The following is a 15,726-nucleotide window of genomic DNA, read 5'->3' as shown; positions in this document are numbered from 1 at the left end:
CAACATATTCTCTAACGATGGTGGGACCAAAATATTTACAATATAGCGCATTTGTACGACATGGCCATATTTATATGTAAATATATCCCGATTCTTTTTCTTTTTTATTCATTCACATGACAAGTCTAATTCCAAGATTATGAGTAGCTTCTGGTAATATTGCTAGAAAAGACATAGAAGTTGATTAGTTCTATGAGGGGAACGATGAGGTTCTTCCATGTTGTGTCGGATGGAGCCAGACACCTGAATTTGCGGTGAATATGTTCGGAAGCCACGAAGGATAATTGGGCGAGAAGGTAGACCTGGAAATATTGTAAGAATGTTCAGCGAGCGACCGGTAAACTACATGGGACAAGCAATTGGTTTCACTGGATACTTTGGAAGTGTTCGAAACAAGGACCATTCTCTTGACCGGAAGATCACTCGGCAATCCACCGTTAGCTTGAAGGCTTGGAGTGAGAGTAGAAAGGGCCTGGACTTAGTTGTTTGCATTGAACTTTGAAAAGGCAGTCATAATACACAATTGAAATAAGTTATGATCAGCAGAAGCATTGGCACAACTACGTCTATGTAAACGACGGCTTTGCGCAGACCAGCTTCAAATGTACACCCGACCCATCTACATTTACAACTTACCATGCACGATACAGAGAATTCGAGGGTCAGAAGAACACGGAAACCGATCACATTACTACTCCAAATAGACCCATGGGTATTGCAAAAAAGGCATTGATTCATTTTTGCTGACTACCATTTTGCCAACGAAACACAGTTAACAAAGAGCTAGCAGGGGGACAAAGAAAGACCCGCTTAGTTCTCGTGGAGAGTGCTGAGGAAAGCCTCGGCAGGAACAGTAGGCTTGCCACCCTCGACGGACTGCTGGCCAAGCTTCTGCTTGGAGTAGGCAGCGGCGTAGGGGTTGAGGCGGAGCATGACCTGCTTGTTGCGGAGAGGGTTCTTCTTCTGGACGTTGACACGCTTGGTGCGGGCCTCGCCCTTGGGAGCCTTCAGGACGGACTGGATTTCGGAGGAGTTGATGAGGCGGGTCAAGTCGGCGTTGGCCACCAGGTTGGAGGGCAGGAGGTAATCCCGCTTGAGAGCCGAGGGGCTGGTGGTGGTACCGTAGACCTGGTCAAGAGCCTGGAAGGCGGAGGAGGTCCAGATAACGAAGCGACCGAGGTGGCCACCGGGGGCGAGCTGGAGGAGGTTGAGGGAGAAGACGGGGGAGGTCTCGACACCGGGGATGTTGCGGAAGGCCTTGACGAGGTCCTTGCCGTCGGTCTCGGGGTTGTAGACAACCAGGGGTCCGCGGCGCTGGCGGAAGCGGCGGTTACGGAGCTTACCCTTACCAGCGCGCATCTTGCGGGACTTCTGGACCTTGACGAGATCGGGTCCGGCACCGACAGCCTGGAGGAGGGCGATGGCGGCCTTGGTCTTGTTCAGGGACTCGAAGACGGTGGACTCAACGACGAGGGGAACCTCGGGGACGTTGGCGACACGGTGACCGCGGGCGAAGAGCAGAGCGGGGGAGGCAGAGGCAGCCAGAGCGGAGGCGGTAGCGAAACGACTGTAGACGCGAAATTATTAGTTCCTCCGCATTTTCTTTCTCGAGTCGTTCAATTCCTTCAGAATGGGATTCCACATACCGCTGGCCAACGTTGACCTTCTGGTGCCACTTGCGCCAGACCTTGGTAGGGGCGAACATACGACCGGAACGGCACTGGTTACCGAAGGCAGCCTGACCGGCACGGTGAGTACCACCACCGGAGACACGGGGGATACGGGCGACAGCACGACCTATTCAACGAGAAACAATCTAGTCAGTTACTGTTCTCCATAAAGAAGAATTTGATGATCGCGAAAATTTTCGCAAACTCGGATCCGATTCTTCCAATCTCGAAAAATGGGCTGAAATCACGTACCGGTACCCCAGGACTCAGCAGAGGTCTGTTCACCAGCCTTCTCGCTGACGGCGTAGGGCTGGCGCTTGTTCTTGGCCATACCAGTGTGAACGTGCCTGTAGAGCGATGGTCAGCACTTCCCCTCCATGGATTTGCGAATCCTTCAAGTCTTTGGCGAGTCATACTGGACAATATCCGGGCGGATAGGAGCACCGAACACGGTGGGAAGGGGGTGGGAGGCCCCGGAGGGCTTGCCCGCAGCCGTGGCGATCGAGACAGTCGGGCGGGAGGCCATTGTTGCTGGTCGGTGTCGAAGTGAGGTTGAAGATCCAATCTCTCTGAGTCGGGGGGCTTCACAACTGGGTGTGGATTTTTTCGCTTAGTGAGAAAATGGAGTGGGGCGGCGAACCCTAAGCCCTTCCTGCCATTTGTGGACTAGTGCAACTATGTAACAATTATCTAATCGAAGCTATCACGTGGGGCCCACAAGTGGGGTCTTTGGCTACCATCTTGAACATCGAAGTCATCAAGTTCTACACTGATACAGTAACAGCTGTTAATATCTGCATTTTATTTCAAGGATACATCCCTCGGTGAAGCGGTCATTACCGCAACTGACGTCCTCTGTTACTCAGCTTGCTTAAATGTTCCCAACACCCATTGACAATCTTGGAAAGTAGTGTTGACTAACAACACAACTATTTGAGCACACTAATATCTACAGACTACTAACAGTACAATATCGAGTCACAGTATACAAAAATGATATCGTTATATGAAACCAATGAGATGTCCTATTTTCCTAGTCTCATCTCCTAAATGTACAGGCAAGAAAGGGACATATAATGCACCGAAAAGCAAAAGGACCAGCCCTACAGAAAAGAAAGGTCATGAGAGAACATAATCAGGAAAAACCACCCAAGGATAGAAAAAAAAAGTACAACATCCGAAGCCAGCGGATCATGTTGCGTATCTAACTAAGGTGGATGTGGTGACCACTGAGGGTGCGCTTGCGGAAGCGCATGCTTGAGATATGACGCGCCTTCTTACTGGCAGTGACAACAAGCTCCTCGCTCTGACCAGCGTTGCACTGCGTACCGGTTGACATCGGCTGGGCGGTGGACCAGGTGCCAGAAGCACAGCGCTGGAAAGAGGTGCCTGCGATGCAGTTCCACTGGCCCTCGGTACTGCAGCTACCTGTTAGGGTACCGGAGCTGGAGCTGGAGGTAGATCCCAAGTCGGAGGCTGAAGAGCTTGTCACGGGAGCTGGGGCAGCGGTTGTGGACGCGGGCTCGGGCTCAGACACGGGCTCGGTGGGTGGGTTTGATGGAGCAGCAGCTGGGACTGGGGCCGCGGAGGCGGCAGCAGCGGGGGCGCTCTCTACGGGGGGAGAGGAAGAACCAGAAGAAGCAGAGCCGGAGGAAGCAGAGCCAGATGAAGTGGAACCAGATGAACTGGACCCAGCGTCTGAACCAGAGCTGGCGGAGCCCGAGGAAGTATCACCAGAGCCGCCGAACCTGGCGGTACCGACGCAAGCCTCGGAGCCCGCCTCGGCGAGATTGGTGGGTACACCGTCATGCTCGACATAGTCACCGGACTGAGGGAAGCGGATATCGACACCTTCCTGTGTTAAGCAGCCATTGATGTTTGCGACGAACATGGGAGGGAAGCTAGCAGCGCGTCTCTCAAGTTCCTCGGGAGAGCGCTTGGAGGAGCCACCCGAGACAGTAATTGGGGCGCAGTTCATGTACATCTCGCGGTTGCCGATGCGGTTGAACCAGGTCCAGGCGAGTGTGTATTTGCCAGCGGAGATACCGTCGGGAATGGTGAAATTGAAGCTATAGGGATCGATGAGGTCGGGGCCGCCGGGAATGTTGCCGTCGACATTGGCAGGGCAGCCGCCCTCGAAAGACTTGATGACTTTCCACTCGGAGGACTTGGAGGGTTGCAGGTCGGTGGTCAGACTGATCTGGCAGGAACCACCGCCGTGGGTGGCGCTACCGACGAAGGTAAGAGGGGAAGGACTCGCCGATGGCGATGGTTGTCTCAGTGGATGGGGCCTCGAAGGCGTTATCGCGAAGCTTGCATGGGAAGTCACTGCCATCTTCTAGCAAAGGCGAGTTGTTGAGAGTGTCCTTGCTGAAAGGGGTGGGGCTGCTCATGATCATGTGGGCGTTGACCATGGAGGCGCCCATCAGGGCAGCGATGACTTTGGAGCTGATGAACATCTTGGATGATTGAACTTTTGGGGTTGCTTGATGTCTGGTTTAACAGAGATGTTGCAAATGGAATCGATTCGTGCCAGACGAATGGAATTCAGGTGTAAAAAGGAGTGGACCTTGTAGTTGAGTATTAGTGTTGGGATAAGATACTTGGAAATGCAAGAGACAAGTTGAGATGGAAGGGCCCATGAGTATATATATCGACAGTGGCTCATTGATGGGTCTATTGTAGGCAAGGAGTATAGACGGAACTATCCCTCAACAATAGGTCATAGAGCTCCCGCAATAGAGAGGTGTATCGATCTGAGGCAGCAATGAAACAATGGGAGAAGCACAATACCTTTGTGTCAAAGTGAATGAAACGAACTGGTTCAAATTCTCACTTAACCCTAATCTCTTTGTTGATGAACAATAGCGACGGCTTCTTTGTTTTATTTTGATATCAAAGATGAGCTCCAAAAAAGGAATGTATACGATATTCTGCCACAGGCAAAAATCAAGCAAAAAAAGGAAAGAGACACAGGTCTAGCCTGAATGTCGAGTATAAGAAAAGAAGAGAAGGGACTGTACTGAAGGAAAAAGAGAAAGGCCATGGAACGCCGGCGTCAAGGATTATTATATATACAGACATGGGGGTACTCTCGGGCCCTTCCATCTCCAGAAACCTGAATCCCAGCCTCTGAATGGCCCGATGCTGTGTGCATGGCAATTAACCAGACACACACTTGTTATTTCCGAAAGTCCAGAGACATCTGCTTGGTCGATCGAGTCTCCGTATATCCACCATTATCTGGAGGGTGGGGAAGGTCTAGGGTAACAGGGGATGTTTCAGAACTTCTCCCATCGAGGTTAAGATGTTCCGGTGAAAAGCTGAATACTAGTCCAAAAAATAAAAGATGACCAGTAGGAAGATCGGAACGCCACCCTCGCAGATACCCGCTAGACTGGCGGCTGGAGAGGAGCCAACCACCGCACAGACTGTAAGGTACAAGACTTTCCACCCCCTGGATTTGTCGCACCATCAACCGCTGGCACACAAACTACTTGTGGATTGGCTGTCGTTGTAGCCGCCCAGGTTTTTTTCCCCGACTGGCTTGCCAATTACGAACATGTGTTTCATTCTCACCGGAGTCCGTACTCCGTATATTGTACGACGTTGCTCATTAGGCCTCCCCTTACCCATATGACGCAGTGAAACAAAATGTCTAACTAGGCATCCTCCCGAGGTCTAACGCCGGCATTTGTGTGTGGGGTACAGAAAGTCTTCCCTTCGCCCCCTTCCGCCAAGTCTTGTCTTTCTTGGCTTTAGAAAGTTCAACCAGCTAAAGTGTGAGCGTTATTAGATGCTGTGACATATCCGAAGGGAATGTGTCAACTGTGATTTTCAACTCTCCAGAGATGTCAATTTTGGATGTATACTAATTTTACAAGCGTAGTGCAGGATCATCAGGATCATCAGGGTTATACACAGATCCACAAAATGTACTTGGCGGATTTCAACTCTAGAAACCATATGGAAGCCATCAAACCCATTGTCTACGTTGTACTTCGTTACCTAAAAGAAATACCTGCATTCCTTAACAAATGAGAACCATTGTGTTAGCAATCCCTGTAATTTCTAACAGACCGCAATACTCGGCTGGCCTAAAAGTAGAACGGGATAGGGATCTGCGGTCGCGGTTTGTCGCGATTTCAAAAATAAAACTTGAGACTCAATCAATGCTCGTATCTAGCCTCGCTGTAGTTAACCCGTTGGTCTGTCGTCTACTATAGTAGCAGTTGGGTTCGGTTCGCTCTGACTGCGAACTGAACTATATATATATGGACCTTGTATATTGCAAACAACTCCCCGCTCCCCCTGAACACTATTTTTCCAATATTTCCCCTTATTACTTCATGGTAATTAAACCTCTGGTCTATCGTAATCAAATCATTGATCTAGTTACTCTCCGCTCTTTGCTCGTGCATGACTATTTCGATCTAAGCGCCTACAGTGGGTATACCTTAAAAAAAATAGGCATGAGACCCTGCAGTAAAGTCCGCATGACGATTCGCATCAGCCCATCCAGCGCACACGGTTTCGTCTCCTAAATAAGTCGGTGACTACTGGCAACCTCATATCCTAGAATAGATGCAATGGAGATAAAATGAGACAAGCCCTCGTACAGTCTGAACTTAGTCTAAAGTGCGAATAAACTTGGCAGGGACTCCACCAAACAGACATCCAGGTCCAATATCATGTGTAACTACAGCCCCTGCTGCGACAGTTGAACCCGCTCCAATATGTACACCATCTAAAATGGTCACCCTCGCACCGATCCAGCAATCCGACTCTATGATTATCGGACGAGCAAAGGACGTGCCACTAGCTTCTTTGCGGTCCCTTGATGCAACCTGATGCGTACCTGTGCAGATACAAACGCCTGGGCCGACAAGGACACGGTCACCGATTTGAACGAGTGCATTGTCGTAGAGTGAGACTCTGCAGGTTTTCCCCATAAGACTTCCATAAAAAATAGATTTTGGACAAAAGATTAGCTCGGGACGTGAACTCACTCGCGATTAATGTAAACATTATCCCCGATAAACACATTACAGCCCCATCCAACGAAGAATGGGGGCTCGATTGTAACTTCCTTGCCAAGTTGGCCAAGCAGGCTTTTGGCTACAGCCATGCGACGCGTCTTTAATGACGTTAACGTGCTACCATCGGGAATAGAAAGGTCGTTGAAATCGTTGAGTTTCTTCAAAGTTTGGAGTTTATAATCCTGAAGTTCTATAGACCTAGATGCCGAGAAACTAGATATATTTGTTAATTCATCTTTCATCTGCAGTTATAGCAGGCCACTAGTGGACAAACTTCATTCCACTAATCATCTTCTCATATTCGTCGCACCAAGGCACTGGAACGTGACTTTTTTTGAGCTCTAATATCATCGATGGACTTGTTGCTGAGGATGACATAGTGAGTAGAGTGGAATATTAGACTTAAGACAATGTAGTTTATTATTGGGTTGGAACAGTTGTGCTGGCAAGCATGCACATGATCAGTTTGCCCTGTTTGCAGGGAACCAGATATCGAAGTAGATTTGTTTACGGGTTGATGCAAGCCTTTCGATGGCGTGCACTATCGACCCCATTCAACATTTGCCGAGCAACGATTTTTTGTCGCTTGTTGCGGGTGCAAAATTGCCTTCAGGGTGTGGCACACATGTCACATTGACCAAGTCCTCCGTGGGCGCCAAAGCAGACTCGGCAGCCTTGCATGTGAGCTGCAAATCTGCCTAATGATGTCGTGGCTTCCAGCTCACAGACACGACTCAAGTGAAAAGTTCTTTGTGTCTACATGAGGTCCAGGCATTCCCTGTCGACAGTAATCTGTAGATAACGTCGCATGCTGGGGGCCATGCACCACCACTTTCCCACTGTGGTAAATCGTAGGATAAACATAAAAGTCTCAGATACTTTCCGGGGGGAAAGTTGTATCCGGAGATCTAGTGCGATTGATGCCTGCTCGAGGTTTCATCAAGCACCCTGGTCATGCAGACACGGGTGTTTCATGTTATCCGACTCGCACGGGCCAGACATCCCCGTGTAGATGAATCCAATGCCAGGATTCCGATCCAAAATCATCAGGGAGATCACCAGTCCCCTCATTTCTTGCCCTTCTTCTTTCCTTTCTCCGCCGCAGCCTCCTCCTTCTCCTTAGTAAACCCGCCCTTAACCAAAGCATCCCGACCAACATCATTAATGAGTCGGAACCGCGCCGGACCAAGTTGAATACCCCCGTACCACCGCGTAACAACAACCACAACGTTCCAAACATCCATCAACTGCATGACATGCAATAGTCGTCCCCCAGCAGCAGTCTCCCCATCATCATCATAATCCTGAACAACAGTCTCCCCTTCCCCACCCCCATCCCCACCCTTCCTCTGCCGAATGCGCCAAGCGCTAATATTATGCGTTGCAGCCGCAACCTTCCGATCCGTAGCCGTAAGATGATCAATAAAAGCCTGTGCCTGCGCAAGACAAGTAACACGGGCAACACGGCCCACGAATACCGATTTCTTCTCGCTGACGACGTCTGAGAGTATCCATTCGGGCGGGGTATCGATGCCGAAGGCGTCGCGCAGGGACAGGGTTTCAAAGGCGTCTGTGGCGGTCGACGCGTCGACAGTCGGTGTCTGAGTAGATGAGTCGACATCATCCTGCCCGATACTCAGTTCCGGGAATACGTCCACGGCTTCACTGATTACATCGAATAGACACACGGCGCCGGCCTGCCAGGTCCGTTGTACGATATCCTCCAATACATCGATGGCGATCTTGCCCTCCCCGCGTGCGGCTGTCGATGCTGTTCCCAGTACGGCGGGTCGGGAGTCTGGGTATGAGGCTTCGAAGCCGAGGATGAAGGATAGATGGTGTTGTTCTGGAATTTGGAGGGTTACCACTGTGGTATGGATGTTGTTATTGGAGTGCGCGGGACTCCCTAGGTCGAGGGTGTTGGTTGTCGCGTTTGCGGGGGTTGTGCGGGTTACGGTTATTGTGTCGGGCTCGTAGATGGCATTTACTGCTTCGATTTCTTCGGCGAGGTCTTGGTTTTCGGGAATTAGAGCCATTGTGCCGGTTGGAGAGCTTGGAGCTCGTGCGGGGTGAGGGTTTAATTAGTTATTTGTGAGAGTTAACCTCATAGTTTGTTCAGGCATAAAGGCATCAAGGCACCAAGGAATTCAGGCAGAAATTTTCATGTGGACTAAGAAAGCTTTTAACGTAATCGGTAAGCGAGTCGGCCATGTAAGCCAGCCGGCCACCCAGTCTAACATACTAAGTTTAAATGGATATATCATAGCCACAACGCCATTAAATTAATGTAACTAAATTCATTTATCTATTTGGACATGTTTCTCTCCTATGCCCCGGCTGCCTACATATTCCACAGGCTCGCCCGGCCCGTATAGGTGGCTGTAAACCCTCCGATACCTGCTCACGATAGGTATTGATACGTGCAACTTGGGCCTCGAATGGTTCCCCACGTAGCTCACGAACCTCCTGGACTGAAAGATCTCCTTCGTGGACTATCGTCCTCGTAGACCGAGTCCGCTTTTGCTTCTGCTTCTCGTTGGCGGCGCGTAAATCGCTCACTTCTTTCTCAAGTAAAGCGGCGGACTGCATTGTGATTTGACAGGCTTTTAAAACCTTGTTTATCGCGCAATTTAGCGGGCTCGGAGGGCTCTTTGATCTAGCACGAAGTAAAGCTTTAATTGACGAAGCTTGCTTTTGTAATTGCACGTAGTTCGAGGGCGTTTTTGGGTCCCAATCGCTCCCCCTACTCGGAGGGGGGTCGGGGTTCGAAGACGGATATTTAGCTTCGAGATCACTCGATTAGGTGCAAAAGGTATTAAGCCAGCTGCTCCGAAGCTATTCTTAATAGTCTCCGATTTAAAAGCTTCGATTCGTGCGAGGGGGTATGCTTCAAGGAAGTCAAGTTTATCGATATGGTTGATCCCGTTCCGCATTTTCATTTCAACTAGCCGACCATATGATCGCTTTAACACAGCAAAACAACCGATATCCAGGGGTTGTAAAAGATGAGAGGAGTGCGGAGGCATACAAATTGGTATAACCTTATTTTGCTCGCAAATTTCATCGAATTTAGGGGTCAAATGGCTTCCATGTCCGTCGAGTATTAGGAGACGATACCCCCCTTCGTACGCGAAGAAGTGCTAGGAATAAAGAGCTTTTCAAGCCAACGAAGTCCAATTTCATCAGAGGTCCAACCGTTCGGACTAACTTCAAATCGCCAGTCATCCGGAAGGCCATCAAACCATGATTCAATAAAGACTTTGCCTTTAAAAATGATACACGGAGGGAGGGCCCAACCCGACGAATTTGTACACTCAATAGCAGTCACCCATTCGCGATTTCCAGGTTGTAAAAGCGAGCGCCGGCCGTAGAATTCGCTCCTTGTAATCACCTTCGCTGTAGCGATTAGCCCCATCGCGAAGCCGGTCTCATCGAAGTTATAAACGTCATCGGGGTGGATTCCAAATTGGAGGATTGTTTTTTGAACAAGATCGAACCACCCTTGGATGATTTTCGGGTCTTCGCACTTCGCACGTTCGTAATTATAGCGTCTCGAGAATCGGGATGAGAGGAGAGGGTGTCGTTTCACAAAGTTATAAACCCATTTTTCGCCGACCGAAATAACCGGGGTGGTTCCACGTTGTTGAAGTAAAAGGTTCGCCATTTCTCGTACAGTAGAAGGCCGGGGGGCAGATCCACGAGAGTCCATAGAGAGAACCCATCTTTGAAGAGATTCCTCTTCATATTCGGTCAATTTATGCGAATTTGCGCGACAAATCGCGCGATTTTGGTGGCCACGTAGTCGGTCTTGAAGTGTTGAACGTGGTATGTTAAAAACGCGTGCCACTTCGCGAATTGAAGAGATTTCTTTCTTTTTAAAAGCTTCAATAGCTAATAAAACCCTACCCTCTTGCTCTGCTGAATTGCTAGAGGATTGGGAGCGAATTGGTGGCATGGTGCGCGGTTGAATTGACTAAGTGCTAATCTATGGACGCGTTTTGGGCTGGGTGGCCGGCTGGCTTACATGGCCGACTCGCTTACCGATTACGTTAACTAGTTATGATGGGCATAAAGTAACTAATGAAAAGATTCAAATAATAGCATCCACTTTCTTTGGTATTGTGTGATGAAAGTTCAGCCTCAGAAAATATGTGTTTTTCCTTTGCTAAGTTGTATCAATCTTCAGGACTTTTGTTTCGTTTTCATTCAGGAGCTTCATTGTACAGCAATCTTCTTTCTCGCAAACCCAAAGGAAAATGGTCTTTCACAAGGCCCTGGGCTCTCGCACATCAAATGTGATCCTTCCAGTATCGATGACCGATGGAAAATGGGCATAGTCCTCACAAGGTCAAAATCTTCAAACTCGTTGTCGATGTCGACCGAATCGTAATTGTCCAATAGCACGGGTTAGCAAAAATGCCAGCTGCCCCACCAATGGCACTGATTATCATAGTCCACTGCGTGATGTTGGGTGTGCTTAATAGCTTAATGGCGACTGGATGATACGTAAGTGTGTGACAGTAGGAGGATTTAGGGAGACCATCGGATTTCTCATATAGAGGTCTACCGCTATACGTCATCGTAATTACCATAATCCACAGTGGACATATGGGCGTAGTCGTTATATTTCCGTTCAAGGGTTTGGACTAACCCTCCCCTGGACCACATGTCAAACGACAAGCGGCGAAGTCCATAGGGCAGACGACTACCCATGTAGCACGTTGTGCATGGACAACATCTTGTCCCCTGATTTTGGAAGTCTGACCTCCCTCGGGTATGTCATTTTTGCCGTGGGCTCGTGGGGATGGTTGTCCGCGTAATTTCCTTGGTGAGTGTACATCTGTCGGTCCACAAGGAAGAGGTCGATGAGCTAGCAAAGGGCTGAGCCGCAGCGTATATACCTAGCTCATGGGATGGTCGAGGATGCCCGAAGATAATATCGTGGGCGAAAGTGTGTTGGGAGGTTTTGGTGTGAATCTAAAACAATAACGAGAAAAAAGAAAGTCGGCATCAGCCATAACGCTTCTGAGAGGCCACAGAACGTAGGTAAAATTTGGTAGATTAAAACAAGACAAGAAGAGTCAGCGTCGAGAGGAAAGGTGTCAACATGAAGAGATGGTATGAATAGTGGCGAAGCAGGGAGAATGGATACCTTGAGTAGTTGGAGGATTCTGAAACCTGAGAATACTGGAAGGAGCGGCTCTGTTCCTGACTTGATCATGGGAATAGAACATTGGAACAATATATGCATGAGTCAGGCTTGGCCTCTGTACATGAATGGGTTTAAACAATGTACAACAAGCATTAAAGAGGTTGAGACGATAATGTCCTTGATTTTTGATGGACTCTGCGGTACCAAAGGTAAAATGCCTAAGTACATGAAACTGGAAACCTCTTCCAGTAGAAACCAAAAAAAAAAAAAAAACAACAAATCTTTCAATCATTTGAAGAGACAACGAGGCAGGCAAGTGTTGATTGAGCGCACATCCCTAGCATGAGGATACCAAAACATCACTGGTGTGGCCGCTAGTTTTGGAATTCAACGGACTGCTCCCAAATCCTGCATACATTGCAATATCCATCCTCCTCATCCCATATTCTCTGTGTGTACCCCCAAGCCTCTCTCCCATAGGTGTAGTGGAGTCCATTCCATGATCGACCAAAGGTGACATCCTTCCATCTAATGATTCCATGGCTGTTCAAATATCCCTCAAGGCGTGTGCCTGTGGTGCTGGGATATGTGCCTTCTTTTGTTTTGTGTGGCTGTCCCGGTGTGTGCTCGCCGAGCGAGGTTGAAAGGTTGCAAGACATGTTTCTTTTTCTCTTTTTGCTTTTATATGGCTGTCCTGGAGTGTGTTCCTCGAGTAAGGCTGCACGGAATTTTCCTCCTTTCCTTTTTGGGGCTGTCCCGCGAAGGCTGCATGGTTCCCCGATGGTGAAGAGTATTGTGTATCAAGATGTGGTTTAGGTTTTCTGTCGATTTGGTCTGTGCCACACTTGGCTTGTGTGTGTCTGTGTTCGTGTTTGTCTTGTCACGAGGTACCGATTAATTATTTGAACCGTTTCATCAAGAGGTGGTGTAGTCTTTGACTTGGGATTGGATAAGACCCAAAGTTGGAAGTGCTGAGATCGATGATTGGTTTGGTCATTACCATAATATCACGAGGTGGTTGCCTCCGAGGTTGTCTGGGAGAGGCACGCAGGAAGCCTTCATACCCTTATGGTAACCGTATGACAGTTGGAATCTGGCATGACTGGGCGAGGCATCATAGCATGGGCACGGTATCCGCACTGGACTAGGTGGATGGCGGGATGCAATGACAGTCGGAGATATGGGATTTCCAATTGAAGTTGAATGAGCAGAATATGGTTTTGGTGTTTGTTGCAGACTAAACCGATTCGAAAGCCTGGAGGTTTCGTGGGTGCATGGACGGTGCCTGGTGAATGGAAGTGTTGGCAGTGGCAAAAGAGGACCATAATCATGAGCTTGGTGCCTCAGTGAACGGTCATGGTTGAATTGGAAGGCGTCGAAAGAGCCCAGTGAAGTCAATGGGAGATCTGAGATATTGGAATTAGCTTTAAGCTTTCAGGACCGGCCTTGTAAATCTCACTAAAGCATTGTGGATGGTTGATTGTGGATGTTTGAAATGAGTGCTTGAAGTGGCTGATTGAAGTTGATTGAAGTTGACTGAAAGGAGTGTTTGAAGTGGTTGATTGAAGTTGATTGAAGTTGATTGAAGTGAGTGCTTGAAGTGGTTAATTGGTGGGTGGTTGACCAGCCTGCCGATTGTCCTGAAGCCGAAGCCCGCCACGGCCAGACTGTTGTTCGAAGTGGTTGCTCGAAGTGGTGGTTGATCGAAGGTCGATTGACCAGTCTGCCGATTGTCCTGAAGCCGAAGCCCGCCACGGTCAGACTGGTGGTCGATGCTCGAAGTGGGTGCTCGAAGTGGGTGCGTGTTCGACGTGGTTGTTGACCGGAAGTTGATTGACCAGTCTGCCGATTGTCCTGAAGCCGAAGCCCGCCACGGCCAGACTGGTGTTCGAAGTGGTTGCTTGAATTGGGCAGTTGATTGATTGGGGGTGGTTGACCAGTCTGCCGATTGTCCTGAAGCCGAAGCCCGCCACGGTCACACTGGTGGTCGAAGTGGATCGTTGGCTTTGCTCAAATCCAATGAGAAGTGGAGCAACCGTGGAAGGCATTGTGATGAGAGCCAATTGGTGGCAGTGGGTTGGCAATGTATGAGACTCTGTGTGCATGAAGCTCCAGTTGACTGTTGTGGACATGCAAGGAAACATAAGGCTGTTGCAAGAGGGTCGTCTGCAGGCTAGGTCTTGCTTTAGGTGTTCAGAGATGCGGTCATGTGTGGTCAGGTGTACAAGATGACCATGTCATAAGCACAGATGGAAGGAGACTTCATATAGAAGCTCCAGATTGGAGGGTTGTCATTCACAATTGTGAGATCCACAAGTCTGAAAAAGTTAGCTCCATGTGATGAAGGTTGATGGAGGATGGTGAAGGATGGTGGCAGGGGAAGAATAGAGGAAGGCTGATGGGGGTAACATGAGGGGAGGGGGGAGGATGTAGCCATATGATACTCACGGTTGTAGTTCGAACATGAGAAGGCAAGCCATATCAATCAAGTTCATGTGCCATTGAGGCTGTGAGTCAAATGTTGGTTAATCCAGGGCTGTGAGAGTTACCTAGGTAGTGTAAGGTAGACATACCAATGGGAGTAGACATCATGGGTCGAGTGGTCATAGAAGAAATCCATGCGGCACGTTGGTGCCATGGTCTGTCAACAGAGGCAGTTCGAGGGAACATGCATGTAGAGATGAGAGATGATGGAGGATGGTATGGGACCCAAGTTGATGATGGAATGTACTTGGGAGTGATGAAACCCCTGATGGAAAAAGGGGGAGGGTTGGGGTTGATGAAATGGAAGAAGAGGAGGATGGGGAGTTGAAGAAGGAAGAAAAAAAAGAGGAGGAATTGGGGGGAGGGGGGTATTTATAGGTTGGAGAATAGGTAGGGGACTGACCGTATAGGAAGGAGACCGTTAGGGAAGGTGCGACTCGTGTGGAAGGTGCGACTCGTGTGGAAAATGCAACTCGTGTAGTTCCCTTGCACCTGCCATATTTGAACTACACTGCTGGGCTGAGTGGTATTGAATAACCAGATCGAGGGACCTCGGGCCCCTTAGGTGCAAGTTTCCAGTCCAGTGAAGATCCTATAAAGCAAGAAATTTGTATAAGGTAGAGGTTTAAGCACTTGAAGCTTTTCTCTATGATAGATTGCGCAACCGGGGTCGAAGAAGCACTAGGTTCTGGTTCTGGCACAGCCTTGAGATGAATCACACCGAGAAGATGTACACCTTGATCACCTTGTCTATTTGCCTAAGCTCACGACTGGTGGAAGAGTTTCCCTTATGGTCTGTCTCCATGAACCATCCGAAGGACAATATCAATGCACCTGAGCTTTACTGGTTCCCGTGAAGCCACATTCTGACTCGTTCTCTCCCCGGTATTGACATCGACCAGTGAAACAAGTCTCCCGGAAGCATCATTAAAGGTTTGATTGCGAACAAGAGACCTTCATTCGCACCCCCAATATCTGTGGGCTTTAGCATATGGAACTCAATCGCTCACCCAATCCCATCCTCTACAGCTACAATGAGCGCTAACTGAAACTGCATATATGCGAGACAATGCAGAGGACGAAGCCAGTCAAGATGAATCGGACGTTGCCCCAGTCACTACTTTACATTAACGGAGCATCGAGCATCATCTCCCCCCTGTGCGACTGCCGGGGAGAACCTATCGACAGTTTTACAAAGTCAATCTCCGAAGAAAGGAAGTAGGTGGGCTGTTCTCTACAAGGCGAGGAGACTAGACGGGCTGAATATTTCTTGGTTGCCATCAATGCTATATTGTCTGATGTTCAAAGAGTTTATTTCCTTGGGAATGCTCTCATGGGACCATACCATATGGACGAGCGTTCAACAGATACCGATACATTT

The 15,726-nt window shown here is 49.0% G+C and overlaps 7 protein-coding genes across 7 annotated transcripts; 1 reads left to right on the top strand and 6 right to left on the bottom strand.

The window, feature by feature from the left end:
• Positions 1–810: 810 nt before the first annotated feature.
• Positions 811–2,196, bottom strand: N7517_008686 (60S ribosomal protein uL4; the record flags this gene model as incomplete). The annotated part of the gene is made up of 4 exons (XM_056726415.1): positions 811–1,567; positions 1,647–1,797; positions 1,923–2,017; positions 2,087–2,196. The coding sequence occupies 4 exons, from the start codon at positions 2,194–2,196 to the stop codon at positions 811–813; spliced, it is 1,113 nt and encodes a 370-aa protein (XP_056577266.1).
• Positions 2,197–2,874: 678 nt separating this feature from the next.
• N7517_008685 (lytic polysaccharide monooxygenase AA11 family protein) lies at positions 2,875–4,129 on the bottom strand (the record flags this gene model as incomplete). The annotated part of the gene is made up of 2 exons (XM_056726414.1): positions 2,875–3,865; positions 3,903–4,129. 2 exons carry the CDS (start codon positions 4,127–4,129, stop codon positions 2,875–2,877), a joined length of 1,218 nt encoding a protein of 405 aa, XP_056577265.1.
• A 2,169-nt stretch (positions 4,130–6,298) lies between these two features.
• On the bottom strand, positions 6,299–7,087 carry N7517_008684 (sugar O-acetyltransferase; the record flags this gene model as incomplete). Its single annotated transcript, XM_056726413.1, has 3 exons — positions 6,299–6,626; positions 6,680–6,899; positions 6,994–7,087. The coding sequence occupies 3 exons, from the start codon at positions 7,085–7,087 to the stop codon at positions 6,299–6,301; spliced, it is 642 nt and encodes a 213-aa protein (XP_056577264.1).
• A 689-nt stretch (positions 7,088–7,776) lies between these two features.
• Positions 7,777–8,745, bottom strand: N7517_008683 (IMPACT family protein; the record flags this gene model as incomplete). Its single annotated transcript, XM_056726412.1, has 1 exon — positions 7,777–8,745. One exon carries the CDS (start codon positions 8,743–8,745, stop codon positions 7,777–7,779), a length of 969 nt encoding a protein of 322 aa, XP_056577263.1.
• Positions 8,746–12,235: 3,490 nt separating this feature from the next.
• On the bottom strand, positions 12,236–12,520 carry N7517_008682 (uncharacterized protein; the record flags this gene model as incomplete). Its single annotated transcript, XM_056726411.1, has 1 exon — positions 12,236–12,520. The coding sequence occupies one exon, from the start codon at positions 12,518–12,520 to the stop codon at positions 12,236–12,238; it is 285 nt and encodes a 94-aa protein (XP_056577262.1).
• A 1,098-nt stretch (positions 12,521–13,618) lies between these two features.
• N7517_008681 (uncharacterized protein) lies at positions 13,619–13,909 on the bottom strand (the record flags this gene model as incomplete). Its single annotated transcript, XM_056726410.1, has 1 exon — positions 13,619–13,909. The coding sequence occupies one exon, from the start codon at positions 13,907–13,909 to the stop codon at positions 13,619–13,621; it is 291 nt and encodes a 96-aa protein (XP_056577261.1).
• A 736-nt stretch (positions 13,910–14,645) lies between these two features.
• Positions 14,646–14,882, top strand: N7517_008680 (uncharacterized protein; the record flags this gene model as incomplete). The annotated part of the gene is made up of 2 exons (XM_056726409.1): positions 14,646–14,713; positions 14,756–14,882. The coding sequence occupies 2 exons, from the start codon at positions 14,646–14,648 to the stop codon at positions 14,880–14,882; spliced, it is 195 nt and encodes a 64-aa protein (XP_056577260.1).
• Between the last annotated feature and the right edge of the window lie 844 nt (positions 14,883–15,726).

The sequence above is a fragment of the Penicillium concentricum genome (assembly GCF_028827145.1).
Source record: "Penicillium concentricum strain IBT 3081 chromosome Unknown utg000003l_segment0_segment0, whole genome shotgun sequence".
Taxonomy (NCBI): domain Eukaryota; kingdom Fungi; phylum Ascomycota; class Eurotiomycetes; order Eurotiales; family Aspergillaceae; genus Penicillium; species Penicillium concentricum.
The sequence above is the reverse complement of the archived record's forward strand: the minus strand, read 5'-3'. Positions and strand labels throughout refer to the sequence as shown.